The sequence below is a fragment of the Acinonyx jubatus genome, chromosome A1, assembly GCF_027475565.1.
Source record: "Acinonyx jubatus isolate Ajub_Pintada_27869175 chromosome A1, VMU_Ajub_asm_v1.0, whole genome shotgun sequence".
Classification (NCBI taxonomy): domain Eukaryota; kingdom Metazoa; phylum Chordata; class Mammalia; order Carnivora; family Felidae; genus Acinonyx; species Acinonyx jubatus.
Window position 1 is genome coordinate 13,847,212 of NC_069380.1, and position 26,818 is coordinate 13,874,029.

The 26,818-nt window shown below is 33.0% G+C and overlaps 1 protein-coding gene across 11 annotated transcripts in view; it reads left to right on the forward strand.

The window, feature by feature from the left end:
* Positions 1–26,818, forward strand: part of NBEA (neurobeachin) — a 676,718-nt gene that overhangs the window by 154,390 nt on the left and 495,510 nt on the right. For all 11 annotated transcript variants that reach the window (XM_053214308.1, XM_053214315.1, XM_053214324.1 and 8 more), the window contains 7 exons: positions 382–490; positions 12,276–12,428; positions 13,596–13,764; positions 20,207–20,286; positions 21,007–21,069; positions 21,162–21,259; positions 24,978–25,070. In XM_053214308.1, coding sequence (XP_053070283.1) covers positions 382–490; positions 12,276–12,428; positions 13,596–13,764; positions 20,207–20,286; positions 21,007–21,069; positions 21,162–21,259; positions 24,978–25,070 — 765 coding nt within the window. The remainder of the gene's footprint in view (positions 1–381; positions 491–12,275; positions 12,429–13,595; positions 13,765–20,206; positions 20,287–21,006; positions 21,070–21,161; positions 21,260–24,977; positions 25,071–26,818) is intronic.

A 26,818-nucleotide genomic window follows, 5' to 3' on the forward strand; every position in this document is an offset into this window, starting at 1 on the left:
AAAATTCTCTGTGATAACATGTTCTTTAAAACAATATTATGTTAAAGTCTTCATTATGGAGAACTGATGTGTTTGTGGGTATGTTTCTTATGGTAGATTTACTTGAAGCAGATAATATACATATGTATAGATAAACTTCGGTGTTTGGCTTTGGAATATAAAAAAACTATGCAGTTATGTTTTGATTTATATTTAATTTTAAAGAGATGAAACAAGTTTCCTCATGCTTGTGAGAGAAATATATTCTTGTACAGCATAAGGTGTAATAATCGTTGTCAGCAAACTAGAGATTAGAATTGAATATGCTTGTTACCTTTTGTCATATGTTTATAATCAACATTTGATGATTACATAATGTAATTATCTGTACTTTACATGCAGTGCTACTCTTTTGGCATTCCTGGTTGAACTACTTAAAAGTTCAGTAGCCATGCAAGAACAGATGCTGGGTGGAAAAGGCTTTTTAGTCATTGGCTACTTACTTGAAAAGGTAAGTGCTTGCTGTGTGTTGATGGTTTTATTGTGTAGTATATACAGCTGAACAACTGACAATCCTGAATTATATTTTTTTCTATAGTTTCTCTTTTCATTAACTGTTCATTGTTGTTAGCTAATTCACAAATATTTACTTTTATATTTTGCATTTGGACTTAAGTATAGACATTGAACTAAATTGGATGCTAGAAATCTATAAAATTAAGGGATTTTGAGTGAAGACAGAAACTAAAGAAAATTTTTTTCCTCTACCTTTAGTCAAAGTTACAAGTTTTTCCCCTTAACTCTTTTTTCTAGTTGTTTCTTTACTATCCTTACATTCAAACTAAGTTTCTTAGAAGCTTTATCAATTTAATTTTAAATGGATTTCTTGGTTTTGCTTTATTTTCCAATTATATAAGGTAAAAAAAAAATCTTTGTTTTGTAATAAGCAAAAATAGTTTGTGATTTGTCTCTGCTTTTAATATATATGAATATTTAAGGTGGCTTTTCTGTAATCACTACATAATATAAACAATACAAGTTAGATGGGTTTAATATTTCCCATTTTGTGTCATTTATGTCTTGGTTTTCTTATGACCTTTGCTTTAGTCACAGTTGTACTATTCTGGTAATGAATGCTGGATTTCTATTATGGGCTCATAAGAGTTTAGTTGTATCATGCAGTTTCTTTTAAAAATTAACATGGGAAGTCATGAATAAAAGTGATGGCGTATTGACTTTTTTTTTTTTTTTTTGCCTAAGGAAATACCTGCCACCCTCATTAGCTCTCTCAAACCTATTTTTATCATTTAACTCTTTAGCATTCAGTTGCTCTGAAAATGGAACTATTTGAGAAATAAAGAGGTGAGGCCTTGAATAAGAGGGATAAACTTATTTTTCCATTTGGAAATAAAATTGAGAAGACTTTTGGAAATAGTTTTTTCAACTCAGATTGTTCTACCTTTGAAATCCTTGTAACTTGTCTTTGTTTTAAAACAAATATTCTTTCTTGAAGGATTGGTGATTGGCGAAGTAGTAGGTTATTAAGTAGATTGATCATTTGTAGCATTTCTTTAATGAAATAATTTTTTCAGAAACATTAAGATTTTCATTGAGGTGTTTGGTTTGATGGAAAACTATTTTTTACATCTAGATTATTAAGAATTTTTTAGAAGATTTATATTAAATTATATCTTATGCAAATTAGATATATGAATGTAATGTGCCATTACTATGTACGGACAAGATCACTACCAGGAACTATCCCTTGAATATATTTTTCATCCATCTGCTGTGAGGTTATCAAAATAATTCTAAAGTGAGCATTTTTTTTCTTACACATAAAACTTAGCTTAAAATTAGAAATTCATTGGAGCACCTGGCTGGCTCAGTTGGTGAAGCATAATTCTTGATCTGGGGGTTCTAGGTTCAAACTTCATGCTGAGTATAGAGAGTCCTTAAAAGTAGATCTTAAAAAAAAATTTAAAAATTAGAAATTCAGTGAGAAAACTTTAAATCAAAATAAAAGACATATTCAGTTCTTCCTCCTTTTCAGAGTTAATAACCTTAAAATTATATTGTCAGCTTAGGTAGAAAATATTATCTCGTTATGGTTTTGATCTGCATTTTTTGAAATTTTGAATAAGATATGACATATTTTCATATATATTTATTGCACATCCACTTTTTCTCACTGATGGAGTACTTATTCATGTCCTTTGCCAATTTCCCCAGTTTCCCTCCAAGATCCCCACTCCTAGGCAACCTGTAATTTACTTCTTATTTCTATGATTTTGTGTATTCTAGATGTTCCATGTAAGTGGAATCATACAGTGTTGGTCTTTTTGTATCCTGTTTATTTCACTTATTGTCATGTGTACAAGATTTCATCCATGTTGTAGCATATATCAGTACTTCATTTCTTTTTTGGCTGAATAATATTCCATTGTATGCATACAACATATTTATCTATCCAGATGTCAATAGACTTTTGTGTTTTTTCCATCTTTTGGATGTTATGACTAATGCTGCTATGAATTTTCATGTACAAGTTTTTGTGTGGACATATGTTTTTATTTCTCTTACGTAGATACTTACCTATGAATTGATTTGATGGATACTGTCATAATTCTGTGTGTAACCACTTGAGAAACTGCCAGCCTGTTTTCCAAAGTGGAAAATTTCATTTCATCCACAGTATGTGCGGTTTCCAGTTTTTCACATCCTTGCCAACATTTGTTAATTGTCTTTTTTATTCTAGCCATCCTAGTGAGTGTGAAATGGCATGTCATTTTTTATTTGCATTTCTGTGTTGTCTAATCATGTTGAGTATCTTTTCATGTGCTTATTGGCTATTTGTATGTTTTCCTTAGGGAAATGTCTATTTAGAACTTTGCCCATTAAAAAAAATATGGTATTTTCATTATTGAATTGTAGCAATTTTTTTTATTATTCTGTACACTAATCTTCATTAGATATGTGACTTGCAAAGATAGTCTTACATTCTGTAGATCACATTATGTTTTAATTTGCATTCCCCTGATGACAAATTAAATTGAGCATTTTTGTACACTTACTGTCTTTTAGTTATCCACTCTTATTAAGTACCTGTTCGAAGTGTTTATCCTTTTTCATATGAATTGTCTATCATTTTTTTACTGATTTGTGGAAATTGTGTTTATATCCTGTATTTGAGACCTTTGTCGGAGATGCATTCTGAATATCACTTCCTCTGTAGCCTGATTTTTCACTCTCTTGATATTTTTGTTTTAATTTTTTTTAACGTTTATTTATTATTAAGAGACAGAGTATGAACAGGGGAGGGGCAGAGAGAGAGGGAGACACAGAATCGGAAGCAGGCTCCAGGCTCTGAGCTGTCAGCACAGAGGCCGAAGCGGGGCTTGAACTCAAAAACCGCAAGATCGTGACCTGAGCCACAGTTGGACGCTTAACCGACTCAGCCACCCAGGCGCCCCCTCTCTTGATATTTTTTGATGAATAAATGTCCTTAATTTTAATATAGGTCACCATTTCATTTTCTTTTATGATTATCCCATTTTGGAAAGAATCTTCAGGATTGTTTTGGCTATTCAAGGGTATTTGCATTAACATCTATATCAGTTTGTTAATTTCCACCAGAAAAATGCTAGGATTTTCATTGTGTTTCATTGTGTTATATTAAACCTTCCAATTCATACATTTGGTGCATGCTTCTATTTACTTAGGACTCTTTGGTAGAATTGTGGTAGAAAACATTGTCTTTTTGCTAAATTTATTCCTAGATTCTTGACGTTTTTCAAATGTAAGTTTTTTTTTTATCACTGATATATAGAAATATAATTGATGTTCATGTTGACCTTTTATATACGTCTTGCTACTCCTCTAATTCTCGTAGTTTGTCAATTTTTCAGAAACATTTACTTGTAGAAAATTTTATATCTTCCTAATACTTATTCTTTTTGTATTTTTCCCCTTGATATTGTACTAAGACTTACAGTATAGTGCCAAACAGAAGTTGTAATAGTGAGCATCCCTATCTTATTCCAGAGCTCATGTGCAAAGCTTTCAATAATTAGCCACTAAGTATGGTATATGCTGTAGATTACTTTCAGTAGATTTTATTTTTTAAAGAATGTTTATTTATTTTGACAGAAAGAGAAAGAGCACATGCAAGTGAGAGAGGAGCAGAGTGAGAGAGAGAGAGAATCCCAAGTAGGTTCCACACTGACAGTTTGATCTCCTGAACCGTGAGATCATGACCTGAGCTGAAATTAAGAGTCGGATGCTTAACTGGCTAAGCCACCTGGGCACCCCTAGTCGATTTTTATTTTTTTTATTTTTTTATTAAAAAAAATTTTTTTTTCAACGTTTATTTATTTTTGGGACAGAGAGAGACAGAGCATGAACGGGGGAGGGGCAGAGAGAGAGGGAGACACAGAATCGGAAACAGGCTCCAGGCTCCGAGCCATCAGCCCAGAGCTTGACGCGGGGCTCGAACTCACGGACCGCGAGATCGTGACCTGGCTGAAGTCGGACGCTTAACCGACTGCGCCACCCAGGTGCCCCACCCCTAGTCGATTTTTAAATCAAATTAAGAAACTGTCCACTACAAGTTTGCTGAGAAGTTTTCCTTATCATAAACAGGTGAATTTTACCAAATGTTTTTCTGCATTATTTGAGAAAATTAAGATGTTTCTTCAATTTTTTCTTAGTGAATTATATTAATTACTTTTCAAATGTTAAACCATCTTTATATTCCTGGAATCCTATTTAGTCTTAGATCCATTCCTATCCCAATCAGGCTTGCTTATTTATTTATTTATTTATTTATTTATTTATTTTAACGTTTATTTATTTTTGAGACAGAGGGAGACAGAGGTAGACAGAGCAGGAACGGAGGAGGGTCAGAGAGAGGGAGACACAGAATCTGAAACAGGCTCCAGGCTCTGAGCTGTCAGCACAGAGCCTGACGCGGGGCTTGAACTCACAGACCGCGAGATCATGACCTGAGCCGAAGTCGGCCGCTTAACCGACTGAGCCACCCAGGCGCCCCCAGGCTTTTATCCTTCAAATGGCTCCTGTCAGTGTCACCAGTACTCTTCATATTGTTACATCTTAAGGTTTTCAGTTTTCATCTTATTTGGTCTGTTAACATTTCAGTTTAACATTCTTTCCTTGAAATGCTTTCTTCAATTGTATTTTGTAACAGCATCCTTTCTTTGTTTTCTTCCTACCTCCTTGGTCTCCTATTTTATTCTCTCCTACTCACGCCTCCTCTTTCTCAATTTTAAGGACTGATTTTCCTTTCACATCTTTCATCCTTCCGTTTTCTCTATTTTAGTTAATAGCATTGCCATTCACCCATTAGTTCAGACCAAAAATATTAATACTTTTTGACTCTATTCACACAATAAATCCATATTCTATGCAAATTATCTTGTCTTGGTATTAAAACATATCCAGAATGAATGACTTCTTCCTACTTACGATCCTAGTCCTTTCTATATCACATTGATACCATCCTGTTTCAATCACCATCGATCACCATTGGTTATCCACAGTCTATTTTTCTTGCAGTCAGACTAATCTTCCTAAAATATGCCTTACTTTACTACTTCGTCCTTCTCAAAGTAAATTCACAATTCTCTTACCTTTGACATCATCTCATTATACCCCTTCATGCTTTCTCTGTTACAGACGCACTGGCCATGCAAAAGCCTTTTTGCCTTTCCCTTAAAAGCTAAAATGGCAAGCATGAATCCATGTCAAGACTTTTGCATTTTCTTTTCACATTGCTTTCATCACGCATTTTGTAGATGTCCATATGGCTTGATTCTACACTTTTATGATTTTACTTATGACATCTTATCAGAGAAGTCTTCACTCATCCCTCTAAATAGAATAGTAGCCCTTCCATAGTCATCACTATCTCTCTACTGATTTTTGAGAGCACGATTCAGACGTTTTTTACTTGTTTATTTTTTGCCTCGTTTCACTAGAATATAAGCATCAGCTGGATGAAAGCAGGGACTGTATCTTTTTTGTTCTCACCTTATTGTTGTGTCTTTAGGACCTAAAAGAGTGTCTGCCTCAATAAATAGTTGTTGGATTAAATTGAATAAATGAAAAGCACTTTCATACTTGTTTGAGTACCTAAAAGAATGTTTTTCACCTTTACAGATGAATATTCATACTGCTTTATTTTAAACATCAGTTCCTGGGTGAATAGTATAGATAATAAAGTTTACATTTTTATTTTTATTTAGTTAGTTTTTTAAAGTTCCATTTTTATTTTATCATCAACTAATAACAAGCTAATAGTTAACTATCACTTAGCTTTATGTCCTTGTCATAGAAGGTGTAACTTAGTGGGGCGCCTGGGTGGCTCAGTCAGGTAAATGTCCGACTTCGGCTCCTGTCATGATCTCATGGTTCGTGAGTTCAAGCCCTGCATCGGCCTTAAGTTCCCTTGTTAAGGGAAATCAGCAAGGTTTGAAGAGATGAGAGGATTGTTTATCATAACTCAAAGAGAAAGTTTTGTAGTTCTGGAAGAAATCATACCCAACTGGAGTGTGGTCTTAAGTAAAAGAATGTGGTGTATTGGCCTGAAAGGGTAAAGCTAGTAGAATAAATACCCCAACTTCATTTTCTTCCTGGCCTCTAATTTCCTGCTGGTGTCTCTAACTAGTCAAACCCAACAGGAAGCCAACAGGCATGGGAGCCTCTGGAGCACAAAATAGGATGGGGAAGGTTGGGGAGTAGATCAGCACAGCCAGTAAAACCTATATCCTATATATCCATTAGGTTGGGCTTTAGGGTTTAGTTGTCTGAGGCTCCATTATGTCATCAAGGACCTAGGTTTTTTCTGTATGTCTGCTCTGCCAAGTCACTGATGATTGTATTTGATGATATAGCTGCTGTCCTTTGTGGTAAAAAGAAGGTTTCCGGGTAGACTTAGTGCTGTAGGCCTTCACATCCAGATTGGGGGTAGGCAGAAGAGCTCCCTTCTGCCAGATACTGAAGGACATCCGTCTCTCTAATTTGATAGTCAGCTTAGGTCTTGACCTACTTTGAATCAATTGTTGCCATGAAAATGTTGATGCTGGTTCTCTGAACTAATTGCTTTCTACCTGTCTCCCCCAAACAACAGCAACAACAACAACACATAAATGATTCATTTTGGATTAAGCTATTTGGAGCTCAATCTTGGTGTCCTAAAAGGAGTGAGATGGATGTTGAGGATCAACTACTTAATGATGTACCTGTAGTAATTAAAATAATTTTCCACAATTTCCTAATAATATAGTATATATTCTGTATGTGTAGAGTGGTTTCTGCAATAAAAATGAACATTTCTGGGGCGTACAGGTGACTCAGTCAGTTAAGCGTCCGACTTTGGCTCAGGTCATGATCTCACAGATCCCATGTCGGGCTCTGTGCTGACAGCTCAGAGCCTGGAGCCTGCTTTGGATTCTGTGTTTCTCTCTCTCTCTGCCCCTCCCCCCAGTCGTGCTAAGTCTCTCTGTCTCTCTCAAAAATGAATAAACATTAAAAAAATTATAAATGAACACTTCTGGTAATCCATTCCACGGTGGGCCGCTCTAAATGTGGGAAAGACCTCTTCTTACTGAATAGCAACTTCTCCCTTTAACATCTATTGCCCCTATTTGATTTAGATACTTATGGAGTGAAATGTTATCATCTAACTTTTTCCCCTAGTTTCTCAAGTTCTATTTCCAATATCTTCTATCACAGTTCATATAGTTCATTTTATAAGTTATGTGTTCAGTCACCACACAAAAATACTGTTACATAGTTTAAATTTCAGAGCATACAGTTTACAGATTTATAACTATAAATTATCCAAGTATAACTCTCTTTTTAAATAGCTTTCCTTGAGAAAATGACAGCAAATATCAAAATAAAAAATATTTCAAAGCAATCATTCAAATGAAACTCATTAAAGCAGAGTTGGATATCTTCTTTTCTCCTAATCTGTGTTTTGTCTTTTCTTATTCTCTTCTGCTGAGGAATTATGGCAGGCACCAGACACAAAAAAAAGATGAATAACATAGTATTCTCTTTTATAACAGGAAAGAAAGACATGTGAATAATTAATAGTAATGCAAGGCAGGAGGAATAAGTACTACTTATGGTAAAGGTAACATGCTACTGAAGGAACTTTCATTTTTTGCCTGGTAGGATTTTGAGTAGGCCAATAAAAAACAAAACAAAACACAGTTTTAGAAAGATATTTCCTAAAGATAAATGTTAGAATAAAAACTACTACCCAAGAGCTTAATTGCTATGAAAAAACTGATACTTTTTTTTTTTTTTTAGTAATCTGGAAGGAATGCCTCATGTGATGCTTCTAGTGTATCTTTTTATAACACAGAGCAAGTTGAAAACTTGTTTCCAAATTATGAATTACTTCCTCAAATGAATACGTGCATAATGGCCAGTCTGATTTTATATTGCCTTATTGTTCTTTGTAAACACATGACAGTTTTATAGAATAAAATCTGATCTCTGAAAATGTTTATCTAGGAACAGGATCTGACTGTTCTGTTTCAGAATTTTAAGTGTAAAAGTAGGATTTATCAGATAATGTTCTTGAAATCATCATTACTGAATAAGAATATAGTCTATAAGAAATCTGAAGCTATCTGAAATGATAGCTAGTGAAGGAGCTGGCTAAAGCTTTATATAACCATTGATCTCTTGTTTTAATTTTTTTCCCCTACCCATGAATAAAGTGGTTAAAAATTTTAAAAACATTGCATTCTTCTTATTAAAGTTCCTTTAAAATGACTGCCCAAACTTTGATTTTTCTTTTTCCTTAAAGACTTATTTGTTTGTGTCTTCCACTTCCCACTCTTTAATAATTCAGCTACTTGTTAGGATCGTTTTTCCATCTTTTTTTAATTTTTATTTATTTTTTTTAAAATTTTTTTTCAACGTTTTTATTTATTTTTGGGACAGAGAGAGACAGAGCATGAACGGGGGAGGGGCAGAGAGAGAGGGAGACACAGAATTGGAAACAGGCTCCAGGCTCTGAGCCATCCGCCCAGAGCCGGACGCGGGGCTCGAACTCACAGACCGCGAGACCGTGACCTGCCTGAAGTCGGATGCTTAACCGACTGCGCCACCCAGGCGCCCCCATTTTTCCATATTTTTAAAAAATTTTCATGTAAAGTTTTTCTCCCAACCTTTGTTGGAACCATTGCTTATCTACTTACCACTGGTGTTTTGTCAAACACCTAGTAATAAAAGCCTAGTTTAAAAATAATTGCTATCCACATTATACTTCAAACTAATTGGTACCTACTCAGTAACACCTTTTCATAATCACCCTTCCACAAATTTCCTGTCCACTCTGTGTACTTACTAACATGTACTTACTAACATCTGACTTGTTACATATTTTACCTTTTTATGTTGTTGTACGTCCCGGGCTTCTCCTTTCTTAGACTTTGAGTTCTGTGAAGGCAGGGCTTTTTCAGGGCTTTTTGTTAACTGTTCTTTCCACGGTGCCACAGAGAGTCCCTGGCAAATAGTAAGTCCTCAACATGCATATTTTCTGTATGACTAAATGAAGAGTATTGAATCTACCTTTAAGTAAAGGAAACAGATGCAAGGGGTTTACAAGTTGAGGGAGCGTGGTAGAGAAGGCACATGAAGGAAACTGGTGTTGTATAGGCAAAACTTATTTTCCAAAGAAACAATTTATTTGGCTCAATGAAAAGTTTTCTAGTTTTGAATTTTATTTTATTTATTTTACTTTTATTCCTTTAGGTACCTTCATCAGTTCTCACTATTTATTGTCTCCTACCCTAATTCATACATTGTTGTTAACTATTTGAATATTATACTCATATGAGTTTGTGACCCCTTATGAAATGCATGGCATGCTTACGTCAGATTTATTGAGTTGCCTTTGTTATGAGCGTGATGAGTGTAGATATACCATAGGGAAGTAAAATTGGTAAGACAGTTCAGTCCTTTTTAGACCTTAATTATCCTATACTATTATTTGGACTTTAATCCCTGGTAATGGAGATAAAGATGTGATGTGACCTGTGCTTCAGGGTTTAGTGGTAGGTGATTCTTTATCCTAGGGAGGATCAAAAAAGGTCACCAGATGAGGAAGGAAACATTTGTGTACTAATACATATTTTTCACAGTTGAATTTGAATTATCAGCTTTTAAATTTTTTTTCTTTTTTTTTCAACGTTTTTTTTTTATTTATTTATTTTTGGGACAGAGAGAGACAGAGCATGAACGGGGGAGGGGCAGAGAGAGAGGGAGACACAGAATCGGAAACAGGCTCCAGGCTCTGAGCCATCAGCCCAGAGCCTGACGCGGGGCTCGAACTCACGGACCTCGAGACCGTGACCTGGCTGAAGTCGGACACTTAACCGACTGCGCCACCCAGGCGCCCCTGAATTATCAGCTTTTAAAGAACAGCATTTACTCTATAATATTTTCATCTGAAATTATACTCCAAAGCAGCATTGTCCAGTCAAAATTTAATGCAAGCCTTGTATGTTATGTAAAAATGTCTCATAGGGGTGCCTGAGTGGCTCAGTCATTTAAGTATTGGACCTCAGCTCAGTTTGTGATCTCATGGTTCATGGGTTTTAGCCCCATGTCAGGCTCTGTACGGACAGCTCAAAGCCTGGAGCCTGCTTCACATCCTGTCTCTTTCTTTGTCCCTCCCCAAATCACGCTCTGTGTGTGTCTCTCTTTCTCTCAAAATAAATGAATAAACATTAAAAAAAATTTTTTTAAGTAAAATAAAAAAATAAAAATGTCTCATAATGTAATATGCGAAATTAATACAATAATGTATTTTATTTAACCTTATATATCCAAAAATATTATCACTTCAGCATATACTCAATTAAAAAAGGATAATAGATACTTTGTATTGTCTTTTATTCTAAACCTTCAAAATCCAGTGTATACTTCCTTACAACACCATCACCTGGGACTAGCCACATTTCAAGGGCTCAGTAGCCACAAATAGCTAGTGGCTGCTATATTGACCAATGCAGCTTTAAGGTTTGGTTTAAATTATGGAAGGTCTGTCATTTCTCTAAATGGCATTGATAGTAGGTTATGTATTGGTGATGGCAGTTGAAAATCTTGATGGAGTGTTTAGAATAGAGGTATTGTTACATGAAGCTGTGGAAGTATAAAATATCATCCAGGGACAGTGGTTTTATAGGAACGAGAAGATAAGTTTCAGCAGTCCCCATCTTTTTTTAAATTTTTATTTATTTTTAATATGAAATTTATTGTCAAATTGGTTTCCATATAACACCCAGTGCTCATCCCAACAGGTGCCCTCCTCAATGCCCATCACACAGTTTCCCCTCCCACCCACCCCTCATCCCATCTTTTTTTTTAAATAAACATTTTGTAAGCTAATTTTAAAAATTTATTTATGTATTTGAGAGAGACAGACAGCATGAGTTGGGGAGGGGCAGAGAGACAGGGAGAGGAGAGAATCCCAAACAAGCTCAGTGCTGACAGTGTGGAACCCTGTGTGGGCCTGGAACTCACAAACTGTGAGATCATGACCTGAGCCTAAACAAAGAGTCCAACACTTAACCTACTAAGCCATTCAGGTGCCCCATCAGTTCCCATCTTTTAAGCAGAAGGGACTGGGGAGTAATCTGAGGGTCATGAAAGCCAAAGGGGGCAGTATTTCCAGGAAAGTGAGATTTGCCTTTTTAAATGTGTTATATTTGTCCATCTGCAACTCATTTGTGATTTTATGAAGAAAGGCTTTAGTGGAATGGTGGGGTCAATTTGTTTTCCAGTTGGTTTGGATCTCATGATAGTTCTCTTTCCCAATATTTGTGTGTGTGTGTGTGTGTGTGTGTGTGTGTGTGTGTGTGTGTGATCATGGTATTAATTGTATTCCGTTTTAATTTTCTTTGAGATCTCTTCTTTAGTCAACTCACACAAAAATGGGTTGAGACCATTTTTATTCATAACTTACTTTATTTCTTTAGCTTGGGTTGAGAGTGGCATTTAACCTGAGTTATTTATCTGCAGGTGTTCTGGAAAGGGATTCAGATAACAAACTGTCATTTAAGAGAATTATCTTAAAATGTTATGTTTCTGAATATAATTAGATTTTGAATGCTGAAGGAAATATACAGTTTTATATTATACTTAACGTATTAGGGGTGGATATGGAAAATGCATATGTATTTATTGCGAGTCAGCAGTTTTAAAATGTGATGTTCTGGGTATTTTTAGCTTGAAAATCTTTTCCTTTTCTTTAGTCATCAAGAGTCCATATAACTAGAGCTGTCCTGGAGCAATTTTTGTCCTTTGCAAAGTACCTTGATGGCTTATCTCACGGAGCACCTTTGCTAAAGCAGCTTTGTGATCACATTTTATTCAACCCAGCCATCTGGATACATACACCTGCAAAGGTATACTTTTTGTTCTCATTCATTTCATTTTAGCGTAATATTATAAATTATAGTTATGGACCTAAACTATCCAGTGGAAAGCATTTGTTTGGATTTTTCGACCTGTTTTATAGTCAACCTGAAGCAGTTGAATTCCACAGAATCAGCAATCAAAATCTGAAATATGTAAATATTAAACTAAATGAAACTATAGTTTAAATTAAACTGGATCTAATAACTGCATTCTGAAGTTAGTGGTTGTGATTCATATCTTTCCAAGAAAGAATTTGCTACACTGATTATTAAGACTAAGAAAACAGAAAGTAACAGGTAACTAATTATGCCATGATAAGTACAATCACAGTGACTGGAAAATTGCTTTTATTGTAAATACAGAGTTTATATCATGATTGTAAACATTATTTATTTAAAAATAAAGATATACATTGTTTTTTAGATATCAAGATAAAATTTTTATTTTTTTTTACCTAAATTTAGCCAGATTTAGCCCTGTTATAGTCTACTGGAAGTCAATAATAACGGACATTTTTCGTGAATGTGAGCTTCCTTTTACAGTTTTCAAGTTTCCCATACAACTTTAGTTACATAATATAAGTTCTGACCTTTGTTGTTTAGCATGTTAATTGTGGTGCTAAATTCAAACTTGACGTTTGTTCACTTTTTAAACAAGATGTTTGGCTTGTCCTCTCTCTGCTTACATGCTTAGATTCTGATACTGTGGGAGTGGGTTAAGAAAATTTGAAACTACCTGAACTTTTAGGATATAGGACTATGTATATTTTTTCCAAGTATGATATAGCTGATAGATATTAGTTCTGTTTCTTTCAGCTGCTGAAATATACTTTGATTAAAGGCTTTAGTCTAGTTAACTTCTTAAATAATTTGGTTTTCCTATCAGATACTTTTGATAGATTATTAAGTCATTTACAATTATTTCATTGGTAATAGCCACTAGATTACTTTTATTAAAATAAGTTTTATTAGAATGTGTTGGCTGCAGATTTTTTTCAATATAAATAATATTTAATTAAAAGTTATTTTTAACCTCTTAATAAATGGTTCTTTCTTGGCCTTTACTAATTTGCATTTAAATTAAAATGTATATTTATAATAAACACTTGAGGCATTTTAAATTTATTTTAATGCTTTGCTAATATTCTGTATTAGGTTCAGCTCTCCCTATACACTTACTTGTCTGCTGAATTTATCGGAACTGCTACCATTTATACCACCATACGCAGAGTAGGAACAGTATTACAGCTAATGCACACATTAAAATATTACTACTGGGTCATTAATCCTGCTGACAGTAGTGGCATTACACCTAAAGGATTAGGTAAGTACAACACTACCACTGTATTCATGGTACTATTACTGTTCTGTATGCTGAGTACTGTTATAGGGAACAGATGTGCATGGTTATGAAAATATCCTGAACTATTGTCTTTCTTAGATAGTAGCCTTATGTGTTGAGAGCTTTTTGTGATAGAGAAGTTTATGGATTTGTAATATTAAATTATTTTTAGAATAAAGTCAGGTAAAAAATAATATTCTACCTTTTAGCCAGTGTACTTGTTGATAATTGGGAAGATATAGGCATAGTATTAAAAACAGATGAAACTGATCATGGCCACTGTGTTCTAATACAGTTGTTTTGGTGTTTTGAGATTGTTGCCTTTTTTTTATATTTTACCCCAGACTTTACCCTTTATTCTAAGTATAGTAGAAATTAATTTTATTCTTCATTGTGTTATTGCTAATTTTCCTAATTATATAAAAATACATACTCAGCATAGAAAATAAAATGATATAGAAGAAATATATTATTTATACCCAAATCCCAGGAATAGTAACTGTTACATGTTTGGTGTGTGTGCTTCCACTAAATTTCATTGAATTAAATGTATGAAATACTTAAACTCTCTTAACAAAATTGAGATTTTCTTGATTTTTTTTTTCTTATGGGTTTTTTTTTTGTCTCTACATAGCAATCCAAAAGAATGTGCCATTTACATGTTTCTAAAATTTTTATTTTATTTTATTTTACTTTATTTTATTTTTTTAACGTTTATTAATTTTTGAGAGACAGAGAGAGACGGAGAATGAGTGGGGAAGGGGCAGTGAGAAAAGGAGACATGGAATCTGAAGCAGGCTCCAGGCCCTGAGCTGTCAGCATAGAGCCTGACATGGGGCTCGAACTCAGGATCCGTGAGGTCATGACCTGAGCCGAAGTCGGATGCTCAACTGACTGAGCCACCCAGGCGCCCCTGAAATTTTGATTTTATAAGTAATGCAGTGTTTACACCTGTGTATATAATAATTAACTTCTGTCTTTGATTTATGTAGGATGATTGAGAGTAGTTACTGTGTAATATGTTAGAGTGCTTTTCTCAGCATACTCACAAAGACATTGAAAATTTTTGTTTTATAAAAATCTTTTTGGGCGCCTGGGTGGCTCAGTCTGTTGAGCGTCTGACTTCGGCTCAGCTCATGATCTCACAGTTTGTGATTTTGAGCCCCACATGGGGCTCTGTGCTGACAGCTCAAAACCTGGAACCAGCTTCAGATTCTGTGACTCCCTCTCTTTCTGACCCTCCCCGGCTCACACTCTGTCTCTCTCTCTCAAAAATAAATAAACATTAAAAAAATTTTTTTTAATTCTCAGTAAGGGAAAATAAACGTAGAAGCATTCTAATATTCATTTATTAGCTTATTTTGTGTCTTTTAATGATAGGGCTTTAAAAGTTATATTATACAGTCTGATATATTATTCTGTCATTTATGACGTTTTTATTGCTTTTAATCTTGATAATGCCTAAAATTTACTAGATGTTCACCATGAGTTTAAATCTCTGCTAAGCATTCCATCTGTTAATTTTGTTCAGTTGTTTATATGTAATGTAATGTAATTATATATACATAGACATGTTTACACATACACATAGGCGTATACATATAGCTTGTAGTCGGTATCACTATTATTTTGTACGTCAGGAAGGTGAAAGTTGGTACAAAGTGATAGAACTAAAATTTGAATCATGTCTATGTGACTGAGAGCCCTTGTTCTCTAACACTATAGCATGGTAGAGTTTTCTCTACTCCAGGCACATCATATATTCACACATACTAATTTCTGCTTCAGAAAACTAATTTATAATTTACAGAAAAGTTGTAAGAATTTTATAAAGAATTACTAAAACTCCACCATGTTTCCCAGTATTTAATATGTTACCACATAGACTTCATCATTCTCCATTTTATGTAAATATAATCAGACCTACATATATGTGTATGTATATTTTTCTAAATCGAGAATAAATTGTAGATGTGATACCTTATTACCTTAAATATTTTCCTGTTAATTTCCTAAAAGACACTCTCTTAGATAACCAAAGGCAACCATTTAAATCCTGGTAATTTAACATTAATACAATGGTATCATCTAATCCAAAGATAGCATTTAAATTTCACCAATTATTCCAATAATACCCTTTTTAGAAAAAAATCTCTTTTTTTCCTCTTAATCCAATTCGAGAATCATATATTGCATTTAAGTTACCTTGTCACTTGAATATTCTTCAATATAGAAAAGTTATTTTTAGCATTTTTGTCTTCCATGACCTTCACATTTTTGAAGAATAGAAGCAAATTACTTTGTAGAATGTCCCTTAATTTGGATTTGTTTGATATTTGCCCATGATGATTCAGGTTTTTCATTTTTGGACGCAGTCACGCACAAGTCATACCAATTCTGTCACATTGTATCACGTCAAGAAGCGCGTGGCGTTCATTTGTCGTATTACTGGAGATGTTAATTTTGATCATTTGGTTAATGTGGTGTCTGCCAGTATTCTTCATTATAAAATTACTACTTTCTCTTTTGGAATAATAAGTATTTGGTGGAGAAATACATTGAGACTATGTAAATATCCTGTTCTTCAACAAACCTTCACTTACTGGTTTTAGTTCATCAGTGACTCTTGTCATAATTGATCTTTATTGTGATTGCTGCTAAATGACATTATTTCCTAAGCCATTTATTAGTGTGTAAGGAGGAACTTGTTTTTTTCTCTTCCAATTATTTGTTCATTTTATATCAGCAAATATTTCATGGATTTCTATTTTATTCAGTGTATTACATGAATAGTTGGCATACTTTCTCTGCAAGGGGCCACACAGAAATAGTTTAGGCTTAGGGAGCCTTATGGTCTCTGTTGCAAGTAGTCAACTCTGCCAGCGTATAACAAAAACAACCATAGACAGTATGTAAATGATTAGATACGGTTTGTTTCAAACAAATGGAAATTTTTAAGTTTTAACGGATTTAGCCCAGAGAGTATATACCCTGGGTTGTATCATTATTTATTCGATGTTAAAGTTGTCTCAGATTTGGCTAGTAGGAGACTTTCACCTTAGTTTTGGGGTCTTTATGACAGATGTCCATAATTTTTCAGTCCTGGCTCTTTCCCACAAGAGAGCCAGAGTTTTTGGTTCATGTTATACTTATCTCAGTCCTGGAATCAGACATTTCTCCAAGGAGCCCTGGTTTGGTTGGTGGATATGGTTTCAGAAACCAAGATTTGGATGTTAGTGTGCTTATTTGGCTTATTGCTCTTTGAGTCTTATCGCTTCTAGGCATTCTTCATGGATGTAGGAAACACAAGTTTATACATAGATACCTTCAATTCTGATTTAAAACCACTTGGTTCAGTGTAGTCTCAAACTTATTATATTTATAGCTTTCTTCCTTCAATATTGAAAAATCTGGCTTACATTATCTTTAATATATTTATATATTTGCTCATTCTACTTTATGAAACAGTGTTCCGACACATGCACCATCACCTTCTCAGCTTTGACGTTGCCAGTCAGCTCTGACCATCTCTTCACCTCTAACTCTGGATGGTCCTTGTCACCTCCTTAGCCCTAGTTGTTTCTTTGCCCCTGACCACACTCCTGGCTCTTGTTGTCTCCTCGCCATGACCGTGAAGGTCCTGCCAGACTTACTTGCCTCCTTGGCCCTGCCAAACTCTGGTGTCTCCTTCAGCTTGTTGGTTTCTCCTATCCCAGGGCCCTTAACGTGGCTGGCTCTGACTGCCTCAAGGAGACAGGAGGGAAGAAACCAAACAAATATATTGTGAAGAAAACTGACAAGAAAGTGGAGAGAATTTTTCTTTATAGTTTGATTTATTCTTTTTAATGCATCTTTTTATTTGTTATTTTTAATCCATCTGAAATTAATTTTGATATTTAGTAAAATGTGAGGTTCTGACTTGAAACGTAGCTTTCTAAATAACTTTTTTTAAATACCATTTGGAACTAAAATGCTTTCTTTTAACAATAGTCAATTTGTACTATGCTAGCTTTTCGTAGTACTTACTAATTCATATGTAGGCTCTGACTTGAGAGCTAGGATCTTTTTGCTTTGACTCTTATTTAATAATTTTGTCCCTTAAATTATTATTATATAAGGTTCACTATAAAAATTCATATTAACAGATATGGCAACAGATATCATTAGCAAATGGAATCATACAAAGGCCTATTAAAAAAAACAACTTAGTGTTCTCTCAAGGAGCCAGTATTACCAGTCTTCTTTGTTCTTCTACCCTCTTTTTCTCTGCTCATACAGACACAGTTTTACATGTGTCTACATGTAGGTCCTTCAGATGAGGCGTGTTTCATAATTTTTGTATTTTTGAATATGTCATAAATGCAAATATGTTAATACATGATAAACCTTACATAGGTCTCACTAAACTTAAGAAATAGAACATTACCATAAACCTGTATGTCCCTGTCCTTGGTCATATCTTCTTCCCATTCCTAGCCATAGAGATAACCCCATCCTCAATTTTATGTTTTATGTTTTTTGTTTTAGGTTTTTTATGCCTTTTCCTTAATTGAGGGCTTATTATTTTTTTACTTGTGCTTTACCATTTTGCTATTTATGTATGGATTCCTAACCTATTGATTGTTTAGCTTCTGTATTTTATATAAATGGCACATTTGTGATTTGTTACATCACTCAATTTTATATTTGTAAGATACATCTTTTTTTTGTAAAATATGGATCTGTATCATGTATATGCATGTATTTTTTTCAACATGCTCTTTACATTGTACAATATCTGACAATAGTAATTATAGCTAACATTTACTGAGTGCTTATGATTAAAATGGACCAGGGACTATTCTGATCCCTTTACATATGTTGATCTATTTAACCATTACAAAATATCCTATGACATAACCACGATTTTTATTCTTATCCTTACAGTAGAAAAAGAAACAATTGACACTTTCAGACAGTATAAAACTTTTCTAATTTCATTAAATGGAAGTAAGGGTATTATTACTAAGATAATGACTGTCTCTACTGGGTTGGGATGGAGGATGTGATCAAGATGTAGCTCAGAGCTGAGGACTGGCATGGGGTGAGGACTTCAGTGCACTGGAGCGAGCTGCTGTGCAGCCGATTGTTAAATATTCAGGGATTTTACAAACTCGTTTTTAAACTATTAGTAGATTGATCTTGAATTCAGTCATGATGGGAACACTTACACAACAAAAATCAGAAATCTGCAATTATTTAATCTGATTTAAGTCAGGACCTCACCCCTCCACTCTTGTGTAGTTCCTTTACCTGCACACCGGTTGTTACTGGCTTTCTTTGCCAGTTTGCTGTCAGTGTTCAGTATCTGGATCTACAAAGTGATTATACAGGTATTAATTCTGAACTCTTCATTAAGGTGTATGTTTACATCTTCTATATATGTGCTATATTTCACCATGAAAAAGAGTTGAAAAATTAATACTAAATATTGGTAAGGAAGGAAAAGGTAGCTTGTATCCTGTTGCCAGCAGTGGGGCAAAAAATGTGGAGTGCAGTCTGGGAAATGAGAAAGAGATTTCCTTCTCAAGAGTAGATGGAATGGATTATTTGATGATAATTTGCATGTAAATATTTATTGAGTGAATAAGATGTTATAAATTATACATAAAGTGATTTTTATTTTAAAACTTAAGAAGAAGCTATGTAAATCCTCATTGCTTCAAGAGAGCTTTATGGTTCTAGCTACATACTTAAAGGTATAATTTAATTATTACATTATATGTATGACATATATCATTGAATGTTCTCATTTATTGGTAATTAGATATTTGCAATTAATTACTTTGAAATTTAGATGTTATGATGAAATTAACATGTGTACTTTAACTGTTCACATTCATTTATTCACTCATAAGCATTTATTGAGTGTCCACCATAATATGTATTTAGTATATTTAAGTCACAAAGGAAAAAAAGCTGCAAAACAAACATTAGCATGTCACTTTTCTGTGCTTTATCATATAATGTGTGGGGTGAAATGGAGATGGTCTTTAAATGAAGACTGGTTTAATTGAAGATGAAAGAAATGTTAGGAAAACTTGGATTTGAGGGAAAAGGGAACCTATTAATAAAAGTAGGAAAAAATAATGTAAACACTTGATGATTATGCACTTATGAACAGATGATATTATAATTATTTAAAAAGTAATTCTTTCCTCCAAATCTGAAGTTTGACGAATAATTTGAAATTGCCAAAATCTGAAGATAAATGCTTGGATCCTCTGATATAATTGAAATTAGATAGCATTAATATTAACGAGTATTCAAATAAATACAACTATTAAAGAATTCCATAGTGTTCCAACATAATTGCATCATGTTTGTTGAATATCGTGAGTTTTTTTTTTTTTCCTTTTTGTTTTTGTTTTCTGTTTTATTCTAGATGGTCCCCGGCCATCACAAAAAGAAATTATATCGCTACGGGCATTTATGCTACTTTTTCTGAAACAGCTCATACTAAAGGTAAAATAATTTTACATAATTTAGAATTTCAATATATTAAGTGTAAAAGAATTTTTGGCATAGTTTAAAATCAATATTGTAAAATTAGCAGTAGCTATCTTTAACTTATGAATAGCTTTTAACACTCTAAAGTAAATCTTACTGTTAACATTTGTGAAACTTCACCTTTTGTTAATCCTTTTTTGAGATCCTCCATTCTAAGAGATATATCTGAAATGGAGAAGGAACATATGCATTAGAAATGAACATAAAGTTTTTATTCCAGAAAATAGTCTGTATACCTGTTTGAGAAGTCTTACATTATATCTTTTATCACGGTAGGATTTTTAAAAGATTAAGATAAAGAGAAATGAAAAACAAAGGTAATATATGCACAATTGATATTATAAAGTTTTGCAGTAATTTGCATCATTTTAAGAAAAGAATAAATTCTTAGAAAATAGTAATATGAATACAGTTTAGATGATCACAATATACCAACTCTTGATAGTGATGGTCAATCAAATCAGCAACTTCAAAAGACTAGATACAGCGTTCCAAATATTTACTTATTTAACTCGAAATAATATAGTCTATGAATTATGAAGTATTTAAATATTTTAATGAAAACATCACTACTTTTAAATTGTTCACATTTTTTAAATGATCGTTTTGATGCCTGTCTTTAAAGTTTTAATTTTAGATTTAAAATTAAGTAATACACATTTTTTTAAAAATTAGGACCGAGGGGTCAAGGAAGATGAACTTCAGAGTATATTAAATTACCTACTTACCATGCATGAGGTAGGACATGGTCTGGGTCTTTGTTTTAATTATTTTATTCAAAGCAGTAGAATAAAATATTAACTATAGAAATATTGGTGATCCTTATGCAGGATGAAAATATTCATGATGTGTTACAGTTGCTAGTGGCTTTAATGTCAGAACATCCAGCCTCAATGATCCCAGCATTTGATCAAAGAAATGGAATAAGGTATGATTATAATATTAGTATTATTAATAGACTTTAATTGAGTACAGTTTTGCTTTCTAGAATAACCCCTACTCTAGGAACTTTTGAATAAATACAGCAAAATCTTATATACAAGAAGGGGATAAGTGGAGAAACTAGTATTGATCTTCTAATACTCAAGAAAACTGGTGAAATATATCAAGAATGGGTCTTGGGTCTCAAAAAGAATAATTAAATTGTTGCTGTCGTAAAGACTTTTCAAGTAGTGGGAAGAACAAATACATATGTATATATTTTTCAGGAAGACAAAAGAGCATAGTATATTTCAGCAAAAGAGAGCACTAGAAAATTATATGAGTTTAGTCTCAAGAAATATATAGTGAACAGATTTGGAAGGTCCACATAATAGAAAGTTCAGATTTTATATTTTGTTGGTGACGAAATAAAATATTTTGAAAGGGGAACTGATTTGCTTAGAGTTCCATTTTGTTTTGATTTACAGTCAGCAGTGTGGAAAATGAACTGGAGAGGGATAAAACTGATGTAGCAAAAAGAGTAGAGAGATTATTTTATTCATCAGTATTGGGGATGATGGGTTAGGGCAGTGGCAATACAATTGGAACAAAATGACAAAAATAAAAGAGATGAAGACTAACTTTAGTCAGAATGACTGTAAGTAATTATGTAGATAAGTGAAAAATAGTTCCTTGATTAGTATTCTTATGAACTTAACCTATACCCCAGGCCCTTAGGGATTCTCCTTTTTTATTTTTGTGAAGTCTTAATTATTAGAATGAAGAGGAAATGTAAGTTATGCCATATGCAACTCAGTGTGCTTCCACAAGTTATAAAAAGAATTTTGAAATAATATACCTGCCAAGGTATTTTATTAGCGCATCTTTTATTTGGCCATTTATATCAGCAAGTGACAGTTTTCTAGATCAGAGAAAACAGTCACGTCAATTCTATGTGGCTGTCCTATTTGTGATATCAATAATACTTTTGAGTTTACAATGGAGTTGCTAATCTGTTTAAAGAAGATTACACGTTTAATTGTTAACAACTACAAATATTTTCTTACTATGAGGTTGAATTATATAAAATTGCTGATACTTAACTGTTTAATAAATAAATAATGGCAGTTTCATATGTTCCAACTTAATAATATAATACAGTTATACTTCTCTTCTTAAATTATGTTTAGATTGAACAATTAGTATCCTTGACCTTAGATCCTAGTATCTGCTTTATTTATTATATTAATTGATAAATGAATTAATTGAAAATATCCTCCTCATCCCTGTGGATGATACCAACCTTAGATTGGTTAATATGAAATGCAGACATAGGATTTTTCATTACTTTGACAGGTAAAAATATGATCATACAAAGGAGAGTGGTTAGGTCTTTAGGGGAGTGAAATAGTAATTTAAATGTATAGTGTGAATGGAATGATTAGGCACAATGAATACCAAGACCTGGTTGCTCATAACTGACCTGCTAAACGTGTCATATTGTCACCAATGTGTTCAAAACAATGACAGAGATGGAAGAATTTCTACTTCACTTTTTCCACTTGAAAAAAATGTGGTGACTGTAGGCTTTGTTAAAAATATGGAAAAAGTAGGCTTATTCTATAGGACATTTAATGGTCTGTATCCTAGAAAGTAGGTATGTAAGGATAACAGTTACATATAAAATATTTTCTGGGGAAACTTCTGATTAATTATAATTTATACACACTAAGAAATGAATACAAAGAATGAATTTAATTTAAGTTTGGTGATATTTTAACTGACTTTAAGGAAGACCGTGTGAAATATGAAATACAACATTGAACTGAGTAGCTAAAAATGTGGTATTTTTATATCTGAAATTCCTTAAAGAAAAGAACAAATAAGTACTTATCTCAATATAGACAATATTCTGACTTAATATAGTAAGCTCAAACAGATGAATTAGGATTCACCTAATTATCTTATTATATTGCAAGTAGATTCATTAACTGATTTGTCAGTAAATTTCCTATTCCTATTGTATTGCAAATCCAGTGTTTGTTTCTTGTTTTGTAAGGAACACTTATCTAGTTGTGAAGAAAATCCTATGTAATGTTGATGAATGATGGCCCTCGATGTTTCCATGTTTCACTTGTCAGTCATAATTTCTGTTAGTCCTGGGTGGATCTTATGCCTTTGTTATACCTAAATTTGAAGTTATTTCTAGAAAATGGGAATTCTGTGGGAGTTTCTCGTTCCATGTCTGAAGCTAGTCACATTTTTAGGCTGTGAGCTTTTACTTCTGTTCTCAAGATTATTTTTTCTGTTGAAGGTTCTTTCTCACATTTCCTGAATAGTTCTTTTCTTGACATGTATAACTTCCCTAGTCTCAAACTTGTTCTTTTTTTTTTTTTCATTACTGATCTTTGTCTTTAAACATTCTAAAAATCAATTTCAGTGTAAATACATATTTATTTAGGAACTTGAGGCTTTTGAAAAACTTCATCTTCTAAAGGAAATAGTTACCTCTAGAGTTTACCTAGTCTGTTCTTCAATTGAGTAACACACAAGTAAGAGGCAATATCAACAATATATTATTTTCTTTTTTAATAGTATAAGCCATTATTAAACATAAAACAGATGTCACTAGCTTTAAGTTATTTGTTTCCCTTTGTTAATGTTACTGAAATAATATAAAAATTGTACTGTATCTTCTAATACCAACTTTTTTGTTTGGCCTAGATTACTTCATTTTAAAAATATAAAATGACATTGTGTTTTTCAAAAAGAATTTAATACAGTAAAGCATATCCCAATTTTATAGGCCCCACCACCACCTTCAAAGAACTTTCTTAAATTGTAGAATGAGTTTTAAAAGAATTATTACCCACTACTACCTTATAGAAAAAATACTTTTATGTTTTGAAGAAAACAAAAGATAAACATTTTTAGATATTTATAAATGTTATAATGAATATAGCCCTATTCTTATATAGTATATGAAGTGTCTCTATAGGTTAGGTTAGGTGAGGTTTTGTGTTGCTAGCAGAGACTTTTTTGCTCCAAGTAACAGAAAAATTCTCAAACCGATTAAAGTAAAAACAGAATAATGCGTTTGTTATAGAAATCTCATTAGGATAAGAACAAGGAATTGGAAAGCTAGAAGGAAACAACTTGGCTTTCTCTGCTACTTCCTGTATGGTCGCTTTGTTCTTCCTTTTGTGTATAGACTCATCTATGTGAACAAAACAAGACTGCATTATCCTTTCTATTTTAAATACTTTTTTTATTCAGGAGCCCCCAAAGTGCTAGATATTGTTTCTCAGAGCTCATTCCAAATGCTCAGAAAAGAGAAATAATTGGGCAACTATCTATCCATGATCCAATTAGGTGTAAACAAGAAAAAAAGGTCATTATGTAGAAATGTCAGAGGCAGTTCTAATAGAAGGGGAAATGTGGCTTAACTAATCATATATCTTAAAATAGAAAAAATGTCTTTTCAACATGCCTGGAAGGCAGTGCTTATAAGCAATGAATCACACTGAATGTTTGAGTATTTATTGGAAGACCAAGTTTATAGAAAAATTTGTAAAATATGATAATTTTTAATTTTTCCAAAGAATTTTAAATCCTGAGAGGTACTTTATATTTTTTATATTTATGGTTTGTTTGTAAAGTATATAATGCTTCTATTTTTAATATTTGTCGGTGCCTAAAAGGTCATTTATTTCTGTATTTTTTAGAGTAATCTACAAATTATTGGCCTCTAAAAGTGAAAGTATTTGGGTTCAAGCTCTGAAGGTTCTGGGATACTTTCTGAAGCATTTAGGTCACAAGTAAGTTGATGTTTTTCATAATGAATTGTGAAAATATCTATTTAAATTGTATTTTTAGTAGTTTCGTATCTAATATAACATGAAATTTGACTTGAATAATCTTACAGTGGAAAAGAATAGCTTCATATGATAAAAATTGTGAAAGTGTTTTATGAAAGCATGTTTATTAATAGTAGATTATAGAACAAATTCACAATTTAAGTAATATAGTTTATTTCTATTTGTTTGCTGAAGAAAATACTGTTCATCTTAAAGATGTAATAACATATTTCATCAAATCAAATAAATCACATATGGATATGATTTCAGTGAAAACTTTCGTGACACAGGGAATACAGTGTATATGAGAGCTGCTCTTTTGCTGACATGTTAAGTCATTATTATTTGTATTTTTTTCTAACATTGAGGCCTATGGATTATTTTTGTTATTTGAAGATCCTAGAATATTTCTTTTTTCCCCAAAGTCTAGAATTTAGATACTGTCACTTGCTGATATAATGAGTATTTTTCATATTATGTTGTCCAGTGCAAAATTATTCTTTATAAAATCCATTTTCTATACAAATGAGCCCAACAGGGTATCATTTAACTATTGCTAGATATGGAGCTCCTCTCAGAACCTCACTGTTGTCATTTCATTTTGGTATTTAAATTTTCAGAGAGTTTATTGATAACACTGATGAAAACTACACACGATCTAGGTAAAACATCTCAAACATGCTAAATAGTCTGGAAGAGTAGATATTATTTTTATTTTGGTACCAAATTGATAGTCAAGTAAGTGAAAATAGACATATTATAAATACAGGGAATAGTTCACCAAAACCAGGATTGTAGGAAGGAGTTATGCATATTTGAGGAACTGTAAATGTGTATTAGTTGATTGGATACTAAGACTGAGAAGCATGTGTACTTTTAATATTAAGAGAAAAGGACTGCTCATTTAACTTTGGTTAAGTAAGAGAAATTGACTAGGAGACATTAAAGGATTCTAGCCCTAGATGCAACCTCTTAAAAATTGTTAAGACACATTGAAAAATATAGAAATGTGGAAAACTTAAGCAAAACTAACCAACAGAGGGGCACCTGGGTGGGTTAGTTGGTTAAGCCTTGACTCTTGGTTTTGGCTCAGGTCATGATCTCACAGTTTGTGGGATCGAGCCCCACATCGGGCTTTGTGTTGACAGCATGGAGCCTCCTTTGATTCTCTTCTCTCTCCTTTCCCTCTCTCTCTGCCCCTTGCCAGCTCATGCTCTCTCTCTCTCTCTCTCTCTCTCTCTCAATCTCTCTCTCTCAGAATAAATGAAAAACATTAAGAAATCTTAAAATAAAATAAAAAAACTAACCAGCAGATAAGAACACTCACTGGAAAAATATTGCTATAGAATACATAATAATTGCAATTATTAAATTGGTAAATAATTGCAATTATTAAATTAGCAAATTAGAAATTTACCATAAGTTTAAAAAGTAAGATATGAATTGCTGCTGAGGAAGGAGTACTACTAAGCAGAATTTCATGAAGTTAGAAGACATGGTAGGAAAACACAGAAGTGTTGGATCATAGACTAACAGAACTTTGGAGGAAAGTTTCTGTTTTATTTTTATTGAAGAAAAAAACTTCCATACAAATAAAAACGAAATCAGAAGAAACTCAAAGGAAGATGAACTATGTGGTTGGCATAGTAAGATACACAGAAGATAAAAATGAAAACAAGGCAAATAATATGAGAAATTTAAGAAATATA